The sequence below is a fragment of the Microcebus murinus genome, chromosome 9, assembly GCF_040939455.1.
Source record: "Microcebus murinus isolate Inina chromosome 9, M.murinus_Inina_mat1.0, whole genome shotgun sequence".
Lineage (NCBI taxonomy): Eukaryota > Metazoa > Chordata > Mammalia > Primates > Cheirogaleidae > Microcebus > Microcebus murinus.
In genome coordinates, this window is record NC_134112.1 from 43576230 (window position 1) to 43597292 (window position 21063).

At 39.6% G+C, this 21063-nt stretch overlaps 1 protein-coding gene across 3 annotated transcripts in view; it reads left to right on the plus strand.

Annotated features, from left to right (window-relative positions):
* SLC25A13 (solute carrier family 25 member 13) overlaps positions 1 to 21063 on the plus strand; it is a 166112-nt gene that overhangs the window by 116169 nt on the left and 28880 nt on the right. For all 3 annotated transcript variants that reach the window (XM_012757119.2, XM_012757122.2, XM_076006430.1), the window contains 2 exons: positions 1907 to 1959; positions 3311 to 3391. In XM_012757119.2, coding sequence (XP_012612573.1) covers positions 1907 to 1959; positions 3311 to 3391 — 134 coding nt within the window. The remainder of the gene's footprint in view (positions 1 to 1906; positions 1960 to 3310; positions 3392 to 21063) is intronic.

Sequence of the window (21063 nt, forward strand, 5' to 3'; positions counted from 1 at the left end):
CAGCTAGTAACTTAGAACAAATCGTTTAATCTCTGTATGCCTTAGTTTCCCTCCATAGGGTGGTTCTGAGGATTAAATGAGTTAATAAAGTGCTTAAAATTGTGCCTGGCACATAATAAATAATATGTAATTATTTTTAAAGAGAATTTTCATTAGCATTAGCATCCCCATTTAGTTCCATGTCCTCATTAGTTCTATAATGAAATGGGCTTTCTTCCATTTTTCCTAAAACATGAAGCTATCTTGGTTTATTTAGTTCCCCCTTTTGAAAAGCCATGAGCATAGAGAAACATTTCTCCACTGTATGGATATCAACACAGCAATAAAAATGAAATCTGGCATTTGTCCTCATTGAGGTATTGGCATCAGGGCAGGGTGGGCACCTTGGCGGATTGGATCTGTGGATCCCGTTTATAAGACAGAGGCTGACCCCACCGCAGCGGATCTCTGTGGTGTCAGAGAGAAGCTGGTGCTGCAGGTTGATCAGTTGTTCTGTCTGTCTTTGCAAGAAGGACAGATTATGGTGGAAACCTCACGCTACTCAGTAAAACACCTACAGGCTGGACACATACAGCCCTTGAGCTAGTGACCTCTGCCTCAGGCTACTCCTTTAGGAAGACAGTAGAGTAGGGCTGGTCCCACAGAAGAGGCCACAAGTAGACTTTCCTGTAAGATGAATTAGGAAATCGTACTTCCTGAAAAAGGATAACATGGTGAAATCCCCCTCAAGGACATGAGGGGATGAGTATGACATGGGGTACAACATATCCCTACTGTCAGGGGTAGGTTAATATGTGTTTCCAAGAAAAGACAGTTGTCTTTGATATTTCTGATTTTAATGTCTTACAACAAATGAAAGTGATGACACTTTTTAGTTTAGATATGTAGGTCCACTACTGTTCTGCCTTTCCCAAAAGTGGTCCTTTCCTGTCAAAGGCCACTCTGCCTGCTTGTGCTCTGAATCTTGCTTCATTTCCACTCAGCCTAATGTGTCCAAAACAGAGCTCCTCCCTTGTCACCCCACACTGGTCACTGTCCATAGGCCTGCTTATGTCTACCCAGTTGTTCATGCTAAAAACCAAGCAGTAGATGTCAAACCCAGTTTTTCTTTCTCTCTCAGTCTCCCTCCTAAGACGCACACACACGCAATAGCAGTCTGGTTTCCACCCAGTAGCCGGAATGGTCTTTTGAAAACATGAATTAGCAGCATATCACTCTGCTGCTTAGGACCCTCTAATTGCTTCTCGTCTAACTTAGGATAAATCAGGCCCAGAATCCTGGCCTGCGACGTGGCTACAGCATCTGGCCCGCACCTGTGCCACCCTCCCTGTGCCTGCATCTCGTGGGGACATGCAGATGTTCTCCTTCATTTCTGAGCACTCCAGAGGCTTGTTCCTACTCTGCTGTCTTTGCCACCTCTGTCCCCTTTCTTTTGAATGCACTTTTCCTCAGTTGCCACTGTTGGAGTGAGAACCCTGTCGCCTTGTGCTGGTCCCTGAGTCATAGTTGTTAACTGAGTGAATGACTGAACTGTGAGCACTTTGAGGGGATGAGGAAGATGTTAGAAAAATATGAATATATTTAGTAAAGTTTACTGATTTAGAAGACCCGAAGGAAAAGAGCAAACTTCCGTGGAATGGTGAGATTTCCTATATCACTAATACTGCTGATTTACCCAACCTGCAAACAATACAGAATATGAGAGGGAATTTCCTTATGCCTGATGTGACTGCTAGAAGTTAGCACTTAAACATTCCATTTCAAATATTCTTGTTAAAGGTAATAGCAGAAAATTGCAGCAAAGATTACCCCAGTTTTTAAGTGGTGATCCCCTCCGTAGAGCTGTTGATTTGTTTAGTTAGTGCTAATTTATTTAATATACTTTCTGCTTTCTGTTGATTTTTAGGTCTGTTGCCACAGTTACTGGGAGTTGCCCCAGAGAAGGCCATAAAACTTACAGTAAGTCTTTTGAGTGGGTGCTTCTTACTAAGGGAGTTTGCACATTCTCAGGAATCTAGCAGGTATTCTTATAAGCAGCAGCAGGTTTATGTTTCCTCAGAGGTGCTAACTGATTTGAAGGCGGGGGCACTCACCACTCACAGCTTTTCTTCATTCCCCATTTAACACTGAACATCCAAAAATGTGATGATAAATTTGAAGGTGGTTTTTGGTGGTCACTGTCATTGTAACAGTGTTTAAATTTCCTTCACTATCTACCATATTAGGCCCTTGAGATGTGTTCTGTCTTGTTGTTTTAATCTCAAAGCATGATCCACAGTTTACAAATAAGGCAAGTGAGACCCAGAGGGTTTAAGTAGCCTACCTGTGTTCACATGATTCATGCATGAGTGGGAAAACTAGAATTCAGAATCAGATTTTTCTGAATCTAAAGCATGTATTCTTTCACTTACACCTGCTGTTTCGTACAGTTCATATTCTATGGTGTATTCTGTAAGCATTTGCCAAAGCCAGATGTTGAGAGATCTGGGTTCTAGTTGAGGTTAATCCTTCATCAGATGTTTTGCCCGGTACCTGACTCACATTTGACAGATGGTCAGGACTCAGTTAAAGTGTTAGCGGAATGGGTAGATATTGCCTGTACCCCACTAAGACCAGAAAGCCCCAGAGAGTTAAGCTCTAGTTTTAGATTGGGCCCTGTAGCCTTGGTGCCTGAAATTCTTCTTTTACCATTTTATTATGTGACCTTGAGACAGCTAATCTTCTCTGGCCTATATCTGCCAAAAACATATGATTGTTCCTTAAAATTTCTCATAGTAATGCCATTTTGAGAATATCTTAGTTAATCAATGCGATTGATGTTGTTTGAGAATCCTTGAGGAATTTTTAGACACTGAATTTCTACTAAGCTAAAAAAATTTACTCACCAAATCTGTCTGTCTCCATGGTGAGTACTGTGTTAGAGTAAATCTTGTTGGAAGACTTGGAAGTTAGTTTTAATCAAACCTTATAAACAGTTTTTAAGTTATAAATGTGTGTTTTTATTTTCTCTCTATTATCAATATGGTATTGTGATTGTAGGACCTATTTGAATTTTTGGCTTATAAGCCATTTATCTTTTCATTTTTCTTTCTGAAACATCAGGAATACATTTTTTTTTTATTTTTTAAAAAGTGCATGTATGCTTTTAAGAGTCCTTCTCAAACTATTTTAAGATCTGTTTGTTTGTGTGGCTTATGATTATTTCAATAGACTGACAAAAAAATAACGTATACTGACAGTTGCATATTTATAAGTGTTTAATGACTTTCTTTATATTTTTCATCAGCTTCTATAAATGTTTTTCTTCAAGGTGAATGATTTTGTGAGGGATAAATTTATGCACAAAGATGGTTCGGTCCCCCTTGCAGCAGAAATTCTTGCTGGAGGCTGTGTAAGTACCTTTTGCATACCTCTACATAGAAAAGACTTGTTTCGCGTACATGCCACTGCCATGGTCACAGGTGTGGACTAAGGCTTCTGTTTAACCACAGATCCTGCACAAGGGCAGAGTCTACTAGGGCACCTCGGCTTTTCCTAGACAGGCGCACCATTCCCCGAGGTGGAAGGGTAAATGTTTTTGATCTTACTGCCTGTGAAGTCATGCCTGTTATAATACATTCGTCATTGCTTGTGGTTGGTTCTGCAATAGAAGTCATTTGTGGCAGAAGCGTTTGGCCTTTGAAAAATCTTTGCTAACCTTTTCTAAAGTTAATTTTTAGTCCGTTCTTTCCTCGTGGCACCCTCTGCTGGGTCAGGCACTAGAATTTGTAGTTTGAAGTCAGCAGCCATGGCGCTCTGCTTTGCTTTGTCTTATTATGAGTGGCAACAACTCTTCAAGCTTCCAACGCTTCTGGGAGAACAGTGCTGGGAAATAACTGGCTGAGTGTGCTCTGCATTGTCAAGCATGCTTGGAATGATTGTTTCTTTATGTGGATGAACAACCTGCATCTTGTTCTGAAGCTCAGCAAAACATCGTGTCTCATTTTATCTCATGTACTGGTTTGTTCATGGGAATGTAAATACTTGAAGTAAATTAAACTCTTATACAAAGACAGGTGCTATTTAAAGGTAAGGTTGATTAAATAAACAGGCTTTGATCACTCGGGCAATACAATATTGGTGTATATTTCATGTAAACCTATGTTTCTTATAAGAAAGATGAGGTCACTTTTTTTTTTAATAGGCTTGCTCTGGGCAGGAAATAGTATTCATAAAATTATTTTTTTCTTGAAAGTTATTGAGTTTAGAAGTTGGGCAAACACCTGAGAATATTAAATGTTTGTGTGGAAAGGGCTTATTGTTCTGTGTAACACTGAATGCCGGTACCTTGGGCGTAGCAGGAGCTAAGACGTCTAAGCTCCTGGTGGTGCTGAGGACCTGGGTGGAATTTGGCGACTGCCTGACTCTGTTTGATCACTGACCTGTCAGAGATGGCCAGGCAGGCTCCCCTTGTCCTGTAACTTTAGGAGCATTCAGGATGAAAAAAAGGGAGTCTTTAATGTCCTAAATAAAAAGGGCACACAATAATAATCAAAGAGAATATTAGAAGTTGCAGAAACTTCCCCTTCTAGTAGGTACTCTTCACTTAAAACAACTCTGAGGTTTCCATTGGAGTAACTAGATGATTTTCTCTTTTTTTTTTTTTTTTTTGAGACAGAGTCTCTCTCTGTTGCCCAGGTTAGAGTGCCATGGTGTCAGCCTAGCTCACAGCAACCTCAAACTCCTGGGCTCAAGCGATCCTGCTGCCTCAGCCTCCCGAGTAGCTGGGACTACAGGCATGCGCCACCATGCCCGGCTAATTCTTTCTATGTATTAGTTGGCCAATTAATTTCTTTCTATTTTTAGTAGAGATAGGGTCTTGCTCTTGCTCAGGCTGATTTCAAACTCCTGACCTCGAGCAATCCACCCGCCTCGGCCTCCCAGAGTGCTAGGATTAGAGGCGTGAGCCACTGTGCCTGGCCGATTTTCTCATTTTTAAATAGGTATATCCATAGGCTGTATCTAGCCTAGTCCTTTAAATGGTTGTGGAGCCCCAGGTACAGCAGGGCATTTCAGTAAGGTCAGGTGGGGATTTTTGTTTGTTTTTTCAGTTAGGTTTTAAAGTTGCTGAAAAGATATGATTATAGATCTCTGTAAGAATTTAAAATGTAAAATTAATTATGTGATGCTACGCAAGATTTTGGCAATTGTCATGGCATGGTGCCTGGAAGTTTATTTTCTTTTTAATGAAAGCATTTTGTCTGCACATGCATCTGGGTGCCAAGGAGCTTGGTTGTGGCACGTATTGTCTAGGTGCCATCTGTAGGTGGTCTTGTTTTCGCATATGTAGTCGCCCATTTCAAACACAAAGCAGATTGGCATCAGAAGTGGTGCCTAGTTATTGCAAAGAGGTATAGCCCTTTTCAAACCTGATCTAAACACAGGCTTAAAATTGGAGCCACTTGGGCTTTGCAGCTACTTAAAATATCTGTGAAATGAGGTTTGCCATCCTTCATCTCAAAGACAGGTAGACAGTGGTCCTTATCCTTTCAAGTCTCCTGCTTTGCCTTTGTATCCCCACCCCCACCCCCACCAGTCATTGCTTTAAGTAGTAAGAATTTATTTTCAGGTAAGCAATCCTGTAGGTAGCAGACAACCCAGGTCCCTTTAGATCTCTGAGCAGAGGGATAGATGAGCCCATTTTCAATGTGTATGTATTTTTTTAAAATATTAATAGCAGCAGCATCGCTCTTTGCAGGCTCTGGCAAAGTCTTCCTCATAACTGGAGTCAGTCACGCGCCTTAGAAAGTCGTTGTGAGTTCCGCAACCTTGTCTGTCCACTTGGGAATACAAAGGGTTTTGTAAGGTTGTGTCACATGAGCAGTTCCTCATCTTAGTTCATCCAAGCATTGCTAGGTGTTGACTTTTAAGTCCCTGGGGAGCTCACCTTGCTTCATTATTATTGAGAATTAGTACACATGGCTGACTTTTGCACTTGTAACCAAAGCTGCTCATTTCTTTGAACAAGGCCTTTTTCTGTTTTTATAAAGCTTTCTGCAAAAATGAGGAAAATATGTAGGGAGAGCTTTGTTTCATAACCTCATAACTTCGTAGTGCTTAGCTCACCAGCCTGTTTTATTACACATTTTTTAGAAAAATGAAAGTGATAGTAAATCTGCAGGGAAAAATTATTGGTATTAAAAAGGAATAAAATTCATCCCATTCTTTAATTTATTATTTTTAATATAATAAAACCTATAACTGAAGAGATTAAAAAAGATTGTTCTGTTTCATTAACATTTGTAAAAGGTGAATCCTGCTTTATTTATTTATTTTTTTGAGTCAGAGTCTCTCTCTGTCACCCGGCTATAGTACAGTGGCGTCATCATAGCTCACTGCAACTTCAGACTCCTGGACTCAAGCAATTCTTCTGTTTCAACCTCCCAAGTAGCTGGGACTATAGGCGCTTGCCACCACGCCTGGCTAACTTAACTTCATTTTTAAACTCATTTTTTCACATTGAGATTAGTTTTAGTTTAGAGCACTGTTAAAAATTTGACTTCATGAGAGCTAAATGTTGGGTACAGGCACAATGAGGTATAAATGACATTGGAAACCAAGAAAAGGGGAGGATAGAAGGGAAGGCGTGAGATAAAAACGTACCCTTGGGGTACAATGAACACTATTCTGGTGACAGACACACCAAAAGCCCTGATGTAAGCATTTTACAAGGTATCTATGTAGCAAAAACATTTGTACCCCCTTAATATTTTGAAATTAAGAACACTTTTTTAAAAACTTGGCTTCAGTTTTCTGATCATTTTTATAGATTCATATTTAATAATAGTGATATATTCGGCACAGTTCAAGATTTAACTAAATGCTGAGACTGGGGTTTACAAACTCTGAAGTCTGAAAGAGTTCTTTGTGGTTTGTGTTTTCTCCAGAAGTTGCTTAGTTCTGCATTCTAAGTTAGGCGAGTAGTTGTAGGAATTCTGACAGATACCTGGCTCCTCAGGCTTCCTGCAGGAAATATATATATACCTCCTATTTCTTTCCATCCTTCCCCTCCTTGAGTCAGAAGTTTAGCCCCTTCGGAGATGTGACTGAGGATCTGTTAGTGACAGTGAATGCTCAGAAAATGTGGCAGAAGAGAGAAGGCCTGCTACCACTACCCGTTTCCAGTTAGCTTCCCAAACTGACATCATATCACCAAGTATGTTATTGTTACTGCTTTGTTGTTGCTACTTTAAGGGAAAAATAGCATATGATGATACAGATCATCATTCCATATGATCTGTAGGTTGCAGTCTTTCATTCAACAAAATAAGTATATTGACTGTCTTTCATACAACTGGTGAAAAGAGACGGTTGAAATCCAAAGGGGTGCGGGATCTTTAGCTTTTGATCCTTTGATCTTAAAAAGGTGGTAAGGAAGTACAAGTGGTGCCATGACAGGTTTCAAGGAAGAAATACAAATATGATGATTAACTTATTTGGCATGAAAAGAAATCTGATACTCACTTGAAAAACAAAAGTACCATAAAAGTATGAACCTCTGTCTTATAAAGCTCATATTTAGTTAAAAAAAAACTATTTATTAATACATATCAATAGAAAATAATAGTATTGTGCAGTCATTTTTGGAAAGACAAGTGAACATGTTTTTGAGCTACAGTCCTTTGCTAATAGGTCCATGGTCTTTTTCCATTTTGATGCACGTGTACATGTGTGTATGTGTATACACGTGTAAATATACTTGGTGTTTACGGGAGTTTATATTCATTTTGAGTAGGAAAAATAATTGATATGTTTATGTCACTGGTTCTGAAAGGGATTGATGAGCATATTACCATAGGGAAAACATAGAATCAAGAGTAATAATAATTGCTTTCCCCTGCAAATAAGTAGGACCCTGATATATTGTCTGCCTATATTTTCACTATGATGAGGATGGCCATATGTGTGACATTTTTATGTGTATTTGTCCAGCCGTGTATCAGATGCCATTTTTAAGGCAAGTTTTTATTCCTTTGTTACATTATATTTAGTTACAATTAATTTTTATTTTGAAAATTTGGGAGAAACACCAAGATACAAACACAAGTATGCCTGTGCTTACCACTTAGCTTAATATGCCAAACTTGACAAATGCAGGCAAAGAGGCCCTCGTGGACTTTTCCCAATTACTATTTCCTCCCTCATCTCCCCAGAGATAACCCTGTCCTGAAATTGGCGTTTTTCATTTCTATGCTTATCTTTCTACTTTTCCTTAACCATGAGTATCCCTAAGTAATATAAATGTTTGTTTCTGAATGCTTCATTCTAACCCACTGCTATCGGAACAACTCATATGATTCCCAGATGGATGCCTTTGTATTTTTTTCCATCGGCACATCTCATATGGTTTGCTTGTCAGAAAAGAATCACAGATTGGGACTATTACTTTCAAATGTTGGAATGTGGCATATTCTGCGTATGTCAGTTACAGATGTGTGGGTTTATAGGCATGTTATATAGATATACTGATGGTTGGAACAGTGTATTCATTTAACCAAGTTTTTGGTAACGTGGGGCTTCTTCCTGGACTCCAGTCATTTCTTCAGTCTTATAATTTAACATACACCTGGTACTGAGGATATTTTAAAATTTTAACTCTCCTTACTTGCCTTATTTGCCACCTACCCTCCCATCCTCTCTCCCTCCCTCTCTCTCTCTCCCTACCCTACCCTCCTTCTTCCCTGCCATAGCTGTCATCACCTTCAAACATTCTATATACCTTACTTATCCTGATTTTTGTTTATTTTCGGCCTTCAGCATCATAGAGTGCAAGCTCCACAAGGGCAGGGATACTTTTGTTCATTGATCTATCCCAAGGACTACAGATAGTGCCTGATAACCAGCAGGCCCTATGTAAAATGTTTGTTAAATAAAAGATTTTCAAAGCTAAAATAGCTCTTAAAAGTGATCTTGTCAAATCGTCACAGTGTGTTGACAATAAATCTGGTAATGGATTCATTTATATCTTTTTTATGTTAGTCAAACGCCTTCCCATCCTTAACAATAAAATCTAACACTTTTCTCTCCAAGCCATGCGTACCATGGTTGCCAAATGACCAAATATAGAAAGCATGTAGATGGACAACATTTTACAAAGTAAAAGTGTTCCTTTTAAAACCTCACAATTCTAGCTGTTGAGAATTGCATAACAGGGATGCTTTTATTTGTAAGATTAATCCTTCTCAAAATCTTAGCCATTTCTAACAATTTCATTTGTTTCAACCATCTATAAATGTCTTCAACCCCTTGTACTAGTTTGCTTTTAGCTCTGAATTCTATAAGTATGCTCTGAATGGTAGTGTGTGTACTTTCATCATTAAGTATACCCAAAGCCATATTCCTTATAATTGAGCTTGAAATCCCTTGAAATTTCAGAGCCAATCATATCAACCCAGGAAGAAAATTCCCTCCTGTAATGAACACATATGTTCTGGCAATCAGAGCTAGTGAGGCGCAGATTACTTGAAGTGGATTTAATAAGTCTTAGTTTTGTGACCTTTCTCTTCCCAGAATTTCCCGTGGAGACGTAGCCTCACAATGTAGTTTTCTTAAGGCATAAGTTTTATTTCACTGTACGAGTCTCTGCATATATCTTACTTATAAATACAGGATGATGTGAGACTCAATCATTAAGCTGAATTTCTACAAAGTCACTCCTGTGTCACATGTCAAATAATCAAGATATATTATGCAATATAATGGTGCTGTAGAAATAAAGTTACTGATTTTTAATGTTTATATATTTACAATCCATTTGTAGTTTAATGAAAATCCAGTGGTTAATTACATTGTTCTCAGATGTTATTACTGTTATTATTTTGAAATATTCCCTGGGAGAATTTTTTGCATAGCCCCAAAAATATAAAACCATATTAAGGATTTTATAAATTTATACTTATTCTTTACCTCTGTCCTCAAACTCCTGTAGACTCAAAGGCTTAGAGCCTATATCAGGTATTAAGTATGTATAGAAGATACTTAAAAAATATCTATTGAAGGAATAAATGGTTGACTAGACGGTGTTGATGATGAGGGCAGTTGTGAAATTAGAAAGGAAGGGAGTAACTTTAGGTGCCATGTTATTATTGACTTAGAAACAAATGGCTAATGAGGTATTAACTCCAGAGATTAATGGGAAGGAGGGGTGAAGGAATTAATGGACTTTAGGGAATAGCTGTAACCATGCCTAAATATCTATGTATCTAAGATGTTTCACAAGAAAGTATTCTATGATTGCTTAGTAATAGCACCAACCTTGAAAAAGCCCCTATTTATTTTGACTAAGAATGACAAATAAACAAGCCCCATATATATTCAGAACCTTAAGAACAGGATAAAGATAAACAACATGGGCATCTGGTATAGTTTATTTATTATGGCTTATATTTTAAGTAGAAATGATTTTATTGAATGTTTAACATGTGAAATTATCATGTCAGAACCATGAAGGAATCCTATAAAAAAGGAGTCAACCCACAGCAAAACATATTAACCATGGCAATATCTAAATTTGGAGATTTCTGGGTAGCTGGGGAGGCAGATCCATCACAGTTCACCCAGAAAGTCTTCCAGGGGATGGGACTCGGCCATTGGCCCGGAAGAGAGTTCTGCCGCCTGCCTGCTGCAGTGAGAAGCTCCTTCTGCACATGACTCCTATCTGGATTAAGGGCAAAAATAAAAGAAATATCTAATGGTGCTAAGGGTTCGTGGGTGCGATAGATTGAATGTTCATTTCCCGCTGTGATCCATACGTTCAAACCTAACTCACAATGTGATGATATTAGGAGGCAGGCCTTTGGGAAATGATTAGGTCCTGAGGGTGGAGTCCTCATGGAAGGGATTAATGCCCTTGAAAAGGGACCCCAGAAAGCTCTCTGGTCCCTTCCACCCACCATGCGAGGACTCAGCAAGAAGACGGTGCCTGTGAACCAGGAAGCGGGCCCCCACCAGATCCCAACCACGCTGGCACCCCGATCTCAGGCTTCCAGCCTCCAGAAAATGCTGAAAAATGAATTTATGTTGTTGATAAGCCAGCCAGGCTATAGTACTTTGTTGTAGCAGCTTCAACAGACTAAGATAATTAAGGATAAACTTACCTGGCTAAGTGCTGCCTTTGGTGGCTAAGAAATGTCATCTTACTAGAGGAACGTCGAACTCTCATGAGGGACAGTGAGCCAGCCAGATATTTCTTTTCTGTTTTCCTCACTTTCCCTTCTTTTGAGGAATCTCAGAGTTGTTTGACTCAACACAGTTCAAACGTCGGGCCATCCTTCTGGATTTCTAATATATAGGGAGGAGTTTGTTATGATGTGAATATTTGAAGAAGGATTGGGTCACAGCCTTCATACAGTCAAGGTACTTTAGACATTGAAGGTCTGTAAATCATTTAATGGTTCTGGTAGTAGTAGTCAAAATAGACATGTATAACAAGCAGACCCCAAATGTTAACATATTTGACAGGCCTGTAACTTAATTGCTTTTTAATGTCAGTCAAATCGATTCCACTTTGGTTTCTTGGCCAGGCTTCTACAGGCCTATTAAAACCCTATGAAGCTGAAAATATGAAACTTAATGTTTATAAAACATGTAAACAGACTAGCCTTTTTCTGCCTTCCTATGTGGTTAGGAAATTATGACCAGGACATTTCAGTTTGGTGTCTGTCTCAGAAACAAATGGTAAGAATCTATTTTATTATCTTTTCAAAGTTGTTAATAATCTAGTTACAGATTTTTTACTTAAGAGCTTAATTTACATGCCAAATCAAAGGAGGAAAATCCCATATTGCTTTATGTTTAGAGATGTGCATTTTGTCATACAGTCTAGCTCGGTGTATTAATTTGCTAGGGCTGCCATAGCAAAATACCACAGACTAGGTCACTTAAACAACAGAAATGTATTTTCTCACAGTGCTGGCACTTAAAAGTCCAAGATTAAGGTGTTAGCAGGTTTGGTTTCTTTTTAGGCCTCTCTCCTTGGCTTGCAGATGACTGCTTTCTCACCTTGTCCTGGCACGGTCACCCCTCTCTTGAGTTCTAATCTCCTCTTTTTGTAAGGACACTAGTCCTATTGAAGTAGGGCCCACCCATATGACTCCATTTCCCTTAGTTACCTCTTTCAAGGCCCTATCTCCAAATGCAGTCACATTCTAAGGTACTGAGGCTTAGCACTTAAACATATGAATTTTTGAGACACAGTTTAGCCCATAACAGTAGGTTTTAGGTGAAGATCTTTTTCTCAACTTTGAATGAGGACTGAAGTTCCTGATAGCAGGATGGTGATGACACTTGTGAAGACACTGGACCAATACACTTTCCCTTCCAGACTGGATGAAGTCAGTGGCCTCTCAGCCTCATGTTTGCCAGTTTCTCTGTGAGGTTGCTGAATATGCCAGTCATCAGGATTTGTGAACAGTTGTGAACACGAGTTAACTGGTATTGGGCAATGCATTTTAACTTCATCCAACCACTGCTATTTGCTGAACATCTGTTTTGACCTGTGAGCTTTATATATAATAATAATATTACTTATGCTACGTACAAATTATTTTCATGTCTTCATTGAACATTGAGTTAGAGTAAATGGAAAATACATTGAAGCGTAGATTTCTTGAAAAATCCTATTTCCTAATCTATTTGCATATCACATACTGCCATCACTTGTGTATTCATCCTAATGTAATATAAATCATTAGACATTTACTAGTGTTGACCTTATTTGTAGATACAATTTTGTTTGTATGCAAATAGTCAAAATAATATATTTGGGTTTTAGTTTAAAAGAGTCATATTCTATAACTTCATATTAATCTATTTTTGACACATGTAAGCACACATTTTAGAATGTCAGTGTGCAATTAGATATTCTTAGCACATGTCATTTGTGAAAAGCACTTTAAATCTAAGTACATTCAATTGAGCATAATTAAAATATCAAGATACATATTCTTCATATACATTTTGCCACTTAATTTTTTAAGTAGCTATAAGTATCTACCATGTGAATTCAAATTAAAGGAAGGTGATTAAATTACAGTTATGGTTAATGCTTTTAGTGTAAAATATAGCAGAAATTACCCTATGTTAAAAAAAAATACACTGCATGTTTTCTGTGGACAGCGAACTGATGACGGGTTTGATTTTTTTTCTTAATGCCAAACTGTTAATATCCTCTAAGTAGTCTTAAGACTGTTAACTAGAATGGGTTGAAGGGATAAATTATAAGAAAACATGCTTTTTCATTTTACAAGTTCTTTTGACTTAACTCCTTAGGTCCCAAGAAAGAACGTTCAGGGATATTATCTCAACTAGTAAAGAAGCATTAGAGAAAGGCTTGTTTTATTCACTAAGATGAAAGAAAATGGATCATGGGGAAATATGAACTGGAGCTTCTGAACCAATTCTTTAGATAATGTATTTAGGATGCTGGTATTTCCTATAGCTGGAATGAGTGATGAGCAGACAGACTTGGCAAGTCATTCTTAAGGCACATAAAAGTATAAAATCCACTTGTCCACAACTGTTGAACAGAATGTATGCTACCATTTGAGTGAAGGTCGTTGTTCTTAGATTACTTAAAGAAAATGGGGCAGTACAACAGAAAGTTGGATTATATTCCCTTTTTAAATATTTGATTTCTTGAAATTCTGTTTTTAAGAAAGAAATACCTGTATCACTTCCCATCATAAAGTTCCCTATGCAGAGTCAGAATGTCAACAATGAAATAAATCACAGTGTAACGTGGCAAGAGGAATTTGGTTGGCAAAATTGTGAGGAAGAGAAGAAGAAATCAAGCTTACTGAAGCATCTGGGCACAGAGCAAAAAAAGCTGTGATAGGAACCACATTTCAGGTTCTTTGCAGACTATCTATCTAGCCCATTTCAGAGAGGATGTATTAGAAGAAAAAACCTATAATTTTACTTTGAGCCATGAGGACCATATCATGTGAAAAATTAGAGCATTTGGAAATAATGATGCTTTGTGTCAATAGAGCCCTATTCATTTGAGAAGCTTGGTGCTTGGGCTTCATGCTGACATAGTTGTAGCTTCCACAGTCCTATTTCCCTTTCTGGTTGCTCTCAGCCCTCCTAGATGCACAGGTGAATTTATGAAGATCATGGACTTCAGACAGGAATCATAACAGCCAGAACTGTGAGTCCTATAGAGATGTGTACTTCCGTTTGTATTGGCAGAGACATGAGACATCCATTGATCCTACCTTCAACCGCTGTGCTATATTTAGGTAGAACCTACATCAGTGTACTTATTTTGCAGTCCCACTTGAATAAAATTGAAATTGTCACTAGTTACACATTTTTGAGTCTAAAATATTTCTTAAGGATTCAGATTTGACATGATTTGAGGATTTTGCCGCCCACAAGCCTGGCTTCCTCATGATTTATTGACTAATCCACAAAGAAAAATGTAATGCAGTTGATAAAAATCAATTATATTGTACCTAGAAAAACATCTCCCTTCTATATTTCTTGATGTACTTTAATGTCTCTGGATAATTTATTTATGTCTCCTGGACAGAGGTTCTCCAACTCATAGGAATTCTAGTCCACATGATCAAATTAACCAAAATTTCAGGCAGATACTCTGTCAGAGAAGAAAGAAAAAACTGAAAATGAATCTGTTTTAAAGCAGAAGCTTTTTCACAATACGCAAATCAGCGTAGTGGTTCTGAGGCTGGGTTAGAAATCAGCCAAGTCTGGGTTCAAATTCTGTCACTGCCTTGAGCATAGTTCTGTGCTTCCATTTCATCTCCAGAAAGACAGGAATAATATAGCTTGTGTCAGCACGATCAGGGGAATGGAGGAGATAATGTCTGTGAAGCGTTTAGCACCATGCCTGCTAAATCAAAAGTGCCTGACAAACGTCTGGCTGTGGCTTCTCCAGGAAAGTAGAGGAGGGGAGAAGAGAAAGGATTTACAGGGCTATAATCATTCAAAGAGTTACAGCTATATCTTCTTTCTGGTCACACTGGTGGGCAATTTATTCCTAAAATGTGAGCCTCAGCGATGACTGTAATCCTAGCGCTGAGAGGCCAAGGCAGGAAGACTGCTTGAGCTCAGGAGTTCAAGAACAGCCTGAACAAGAGTGAGATCCCCCCCACCCCTCCCACTCCACCCCCGTCTCTACTTAAAATTGAAATATTAGCTGGGCATGGTGACACATGCCTGTAGTCACAGCTACTGGGGGTGGGGGGGAGGCTGAGGCAGGAGGATTGCTTGAGCCCAAGAGTTGGAGGTTGCAATGAGCTAGGCTGATGCCATGGCACTCTAGCCCAGGCAACAGAGCAAGATTCTATCTCAATAACAACAACAAAAACAAAATGTGAGCCTCTCCTAGTAGTTGGGTAACCATACCCTTCCAGAAAGAGACCTGGAGGACAGGCGTATGTGTAGTGTACATTGCTAGAGGGCTGGCTGGAAATAATCAGCGCGGAGATCACGGTGGCGAGAACCACACACTAGAAGAAAAGCTCCAGCCCCCAGGTCTCATAAAGATCAGAAGGATGGGAATAGCTAGTGCGTGGGAAAAGGAAAGAAAAGGAGGAGGAGAAAAATCACCCTGGGAGTAAGAAGCAGTTAGACAGGACTTCTTGGTTAACTATGTACTTTATAAATCAAGAGAAAAAAGATGAGAACTGTGGGAAGCAAGAATGGTAGAAGCTAGGGACTGTTTCAGAAAGACTGATGAATTGTACTCCTTCATAAGTGTATGGGATTGATGCTGAGATGCATCAGAATTGGTCCCATCATCATCCTCTTTTAAAGAGAAAAGATTAGCAAACCATAGTGACTTGTCAGGGTGTTGCCAGATAGGTGACTTGGGCAGAGGGACTCCTAGCTACAGATAGAAGGGTGTCCGCTCTGCCATCGACTGTTGCCCAATAGCACTTCTTATTTACCTTTTGAAGGGTACTCAGTGGCCCTACTTATTTGGATCTCTTTATTTATGTAATCTCATGCTGAACTTTAAAAATTTTGGACACTTTATAAATATTCGTGGATGTGTGCTGACATAAGATTCTCTTCATGACTTTTTGTTCAGAATATTTCTATCTTTAAACATTTTCAGGAAACCCTATTAGAGTTTTGTTTAGGGGGGATTGCTTTGGATTTTAAATTAATTTATGGAAAAACATTGACACTTTTAAAATATTTGACCATTATTTTCAGTTATAGGAAAACTGACATTTTTACAACATTTGCTTATTAAATTAATCTGCAGGCAAGTTGACTTCTTTACAACATTGAATCTCCTTGTCTAACAACATTACTTATTTCACTAATGTTCAAATCCGTTATGTCCCTTAAAAACATCTGTATTTTTCTTTATTTTGATCCTATATATTTCATGTTAAGTTATTCTTTATTAATGTCATTTATAAAAGAAAAGGTTAATGTGTAAGTTTTTGTGTTTTGTTCTTGGTGAATCAGCTTCATCTTTCTCCTCTAAAGATATATAATGCTTTTTTTTTAAAAAAAAAAAGTTACAAAATTTTTGTCATACTGATGCTAGTATTCGGTACTAGTAGAGTGGGCAATAAAATGTTCTGGGGTTCCTGGTAATAGCCTGGGTAAGAATCCATGTGGCACTGAACGCAATTGTTCTGTCTTTAGTGGTGTGTGTGCACACAGTAGATTCTTAAGAGAAAACCCACTGACTGTGATACGTGTGGCTCTGCGTCCCCTGGGGCCAGGCACAGATCTGCAGCCCTGATGCAGCGTCTTTGTTTTGAGTTGAGGAACAGAATGCACGAGCACTTGCCTGCGAACTCATCTTTACAGTCATTAGCTACTTCATCTTCTCATACCTGTCGCAGATCAAACTAACGTCACCCTCCCTTCATATGGAAAGTGAGGATATTATTTCACTGTTGATTCCAAGGGGGTCTTCTTCTTTATAGTTTTGGCTTACGCATTGCAATTGTCTCTTTGTGCCAAATCCTATTCCATTTGATTATTTTTCTTCACAACATAAATAATTATGACAACTATCAATTGTCAGCTTCTGCTCAGTAACAAATTTATCCCCTGACAATGTGTGTCACTAAAGCAAATCCAAAGCCTTCACACTCTACTTTCCACTCTTTCTCCTCCTTTACTCAGAACTTGTGCTGTTGTGCTGAAGCACAGCATAATTGCACTTGCCTGTGTTTTATCTTTTCACTCTCTCCCTCCATAGATCTTTTCTCCTTCATTACCCTAAATAAATAAATTTTCATTGTGTCTTGCTTGCTGTCATAAACTACTATCCCTTTCTCACTTCCCTTCCCCTGAAAATATAAACTATAGCTAATAATAATAAGCTCTAATTGTTGTCGAAACTACAAGGGGGTTTCAGTCTAGGTCCAGTTGCTGGTCACACAAAGATCCTATTACTGAGACAGTGAGGATTGCTAAGGAAGAAAGGAATTTTTAATATGAAAGAAGTCTTGTCTTGAATTGTCTTGTTTTGTCTTGTCAGGAGAAGCTGCCTCAAATCCATTTCTGGGCTTTTATAAGAGGAGCTACATGCCTTGGGCCAGGTTGTCGTGTAACTAACAAGGGGCTTTGTGCATGAGGGGCAGGTTTTGGGGGTTGAGTTGTCAGGATGTCAGCTTAGGAGCCTTCTGAATCTCAGTTCCTTTGTCTCGCAGAAAATCTAACATTTCTGGAAAACAACTCAAAAGGTCAAGTAGTTAGTTAAAGAGAGAGGATTACATAGGGGCCATTTAAATTTGTTCAACGGAGGGGGCCAGATACATAATTTCCTAGCCCCCTCTTTCCAATCACATGTCGCATGTGCTATGCTAGACGTCTCCTTCCTGTGTCAGTAGACACTGTTGGCCCTTCTAGAAGCCTCTTTCTTGACGTCTGTGCCTGGATTGCTATATCACTGGTGTACAGCACAGGTTTCTCATCATTTCTTAAGTCTCTCACCACTCTTGGTTCTTCTTCTCCCTCCTCCCAGCCTATATAAGCTCCTGCCCTCGGTTATGTGTGTGCACTGACTGATGCCCTCGTCTGTGTCTCAGTCCTTAACTCCCAACTCACCCTTCCACTGCACTGCCTTCTGAATGCGTCCTTACTCCTCTTCATAACCCTTGGTTCCTGTTACACAGATGCAAAAACTTGGGTCCTTTCTGTGAGCTTGTCCGCTCTTTTTGCCTCTGTATTCTGTGTCCAAACCGCCTTGGTCTCTATTACCCAACACCCACCTTCACCTCATTACCTATGCCATTGTTCTAACTCTGACCTTTTATCTCTCACCTGGTCTGCTAAAACCCTAGCTGTTATTCCTCCCTAGTAAACTCCCTCCCCTCTGCTACCTGGGCGGCTTCGGGAGGCATAGGCAATAGGCTGCTCTGTGGTTCCTGGACTGTTATTTACCGCTGTCTCCACCGCGTTGGCACACCGTCTCCTGAATGCAGCCCCGTTCTTCAAGAGGGCATCCTGAACCTTCTGTGATTTAACCCTGGCAGTCTTATTTCCAGCACCTCTCTTTTATACCCTTTCCAAGCCTCAAGGGAGAGGTTCCGCCATGCTGCTGTGGCAGGAGGTGTGAGCGGGTGCTTAGGCACTGGCATCCAGCAAGTCTAGCTTCAAACCCAAGCCCCACCTTCCTGGCCATGTGACTCCGAGCAAGTTACATAACCTCTTTTACTTTTTTCAGCTTCAGTTTGTTCACGTGTAAAACCCGGATAATATTATCGCTTACCTTATATAATGTTATGAAGAACCACAAAAAGGTTTTTACATGACTCTGGGTACAGTCTCTGGTGCACAGTAAGCACTGAATAAATGCAGGTGTATAATGTTGATCTATCTCATAATTGTCATCCTTATTAAAAGTTCACTTGACAGAAGTAGTGCTGGGTTTATCACTCGTATAAGGTGGCACGCCCTTGTCACTGTGCCTTTGTGCCGTTCTCTGATTGGAAAACCAAAATCCTAATCACGCCTCAGTCCCCAGTTAGCATGTTATCACATGTGCTTACCACCTCCCAGAACATCCCAGCCAGGGGGAGCCCGGCCCCCCTTTGAACTACCGTATCAGTCTGTCTCTACCTTGGCGCTTACCACGTGCTATTATTATCTTTGCTCATGTGCCATTTTCTGTGTGTGTGAAGCGTATGATTATTGAACTCCACAGAAAATTCTTTCCTCTGTTTGCTGGCTGTGTGGCCCTGGCTAAATTGCTACATCCGATTTCTAGGGCTGCCAGAATACCACACACAGGTGGCTTAGACAACAGAAATTTATTTTTTTCACATTTCAGGAGGCTGGAAGTCCAAGATCAAGGTGTTGGCAGGGTTGGTTTCTTCTGAGGCCTTTCTCCTGGCGCAGCTGGCCACGTTTTCATTGTGTCCTCATGTGGTCTCTTGACTGTGCCCTTACATGGCAGTGCCTCAGTTTCCTCTTTTTACAAGAATACTGGTTAGATAGGAGTAATGCCCATGCTAAAGATCTCATTTTAACTTAATTCCGTTTTTAAAGGCCTTGTCTCCAAATGTAGTCACATTCTGAGGCACTTGGGGGTTAGAACTTCAGCTGTAATTTCAGCCCGTAACAGTTGCTTTAATCTTTCTATGCCTGAGGTTCCTCTTATGTAAAATCTAGAAAAAAACACTTCTTGAGTGGAATGAAGATACATAATATGTGCAAAACAATCCCTAATAGACCTTCGTGGATACTTAATGAATATTCATGACCTCTACCTTTACTTCAAGTTCCTTGAGAATAGGAATGCTTTCTCACTCATCTGTGCTCTTGCAGGTCTTAGGAAAAACTTTGAATGTGATTGCGTATAAATATTTTGTGAATAAATATATGCATGGAAGTTCAAGTAGCTGAAGTGAGCCTGTAATAGTTGTATGCATTTCTCTCTTAGATGGATCCAGGTACTCGCTAGTAACTAAGATTTGAGAAAAAAAGAATATGGCAAAAAACATGTAGAGAAGTCAGTGTCCCACTATAAATAAAACATGCCACTCTGAGCAAGTTCAGTATGGGAAATCTTCCTGTGTCCTACTTGCCATAGCCCCCAGAAAGTCATATGGAAATGATTTGTGACAAAATTGCACAGACAAGAACACCAGTATCTTCACACAGCCAGAGCGCTCAGGTGATGAGGGACACAAAGACATTGTGCACAATAGGTGTTCCTGTCCATTGTCTGTGCATTCGGCTATCTTTGATCTCTACAAAAGAGGAGCACGGCTGAGGCACTGTGAATGGATAATAGACCAGGAGTCGGAAGAGCAGCAGGCAGCGTGCTGCTCAGGGATCAAGTCGTGGTGATGCCCAGACGCTGTGCATCAGGTGATAAGCATCTTGTCTTGGTGCCTTGGAGTCTCTCATTTCCTTCCAGCTTGACTCCAAAGGGCCTGTTTTATCTTCGGCACCTTTATAATGTGCCACTTTAAGTCTGTAAATTCTTTCTTTCTGAGTCCACCAGAGGTAATGGGGACATCATTATTTTTCTTGGTATCACTACCGATGCATCTGTTTCCTGCAGCTCTGAAGTGGATTTCACTCTTGCATCATCCATAGTGATGAGAATTCACTTTGCTATTTTAAAAGAATTGGTATCTGTCGATTGGCCTGGAGTCCACGAATTGAATATAAGTTCCTATTTTATTGTGTGTAATGCTAACAACTTTTACAGGTATTAGATAATAAGACAATAATTCTGTACCTTAGAATTGTACCCTTTAATAATGGCACCACTTGGCTATGTAGAAAAAGTTTGTTGCAAGATCAGATGTAAAACATGTTAAGAGTCACTCTCTGAAATAATGCGGAAGACTGGGATTAGACATTACAGCTTTAAAGAAGCCCATTAAGCCAACTGTCAGGACTGACAGATTCTAGAGATGGTGTAGTGAAGGGGTTCTCACTCCTCACCAACCGCACATAATAATCTCATAGGAAAATTTTTAACAAGGGCAGATGCAGAAATTCTTATTCAATCGTCTGTCTGGAGTGGGGTCCAGAGGTCACTACCTTTTAGAAAGCTCTACGCGTGATGGT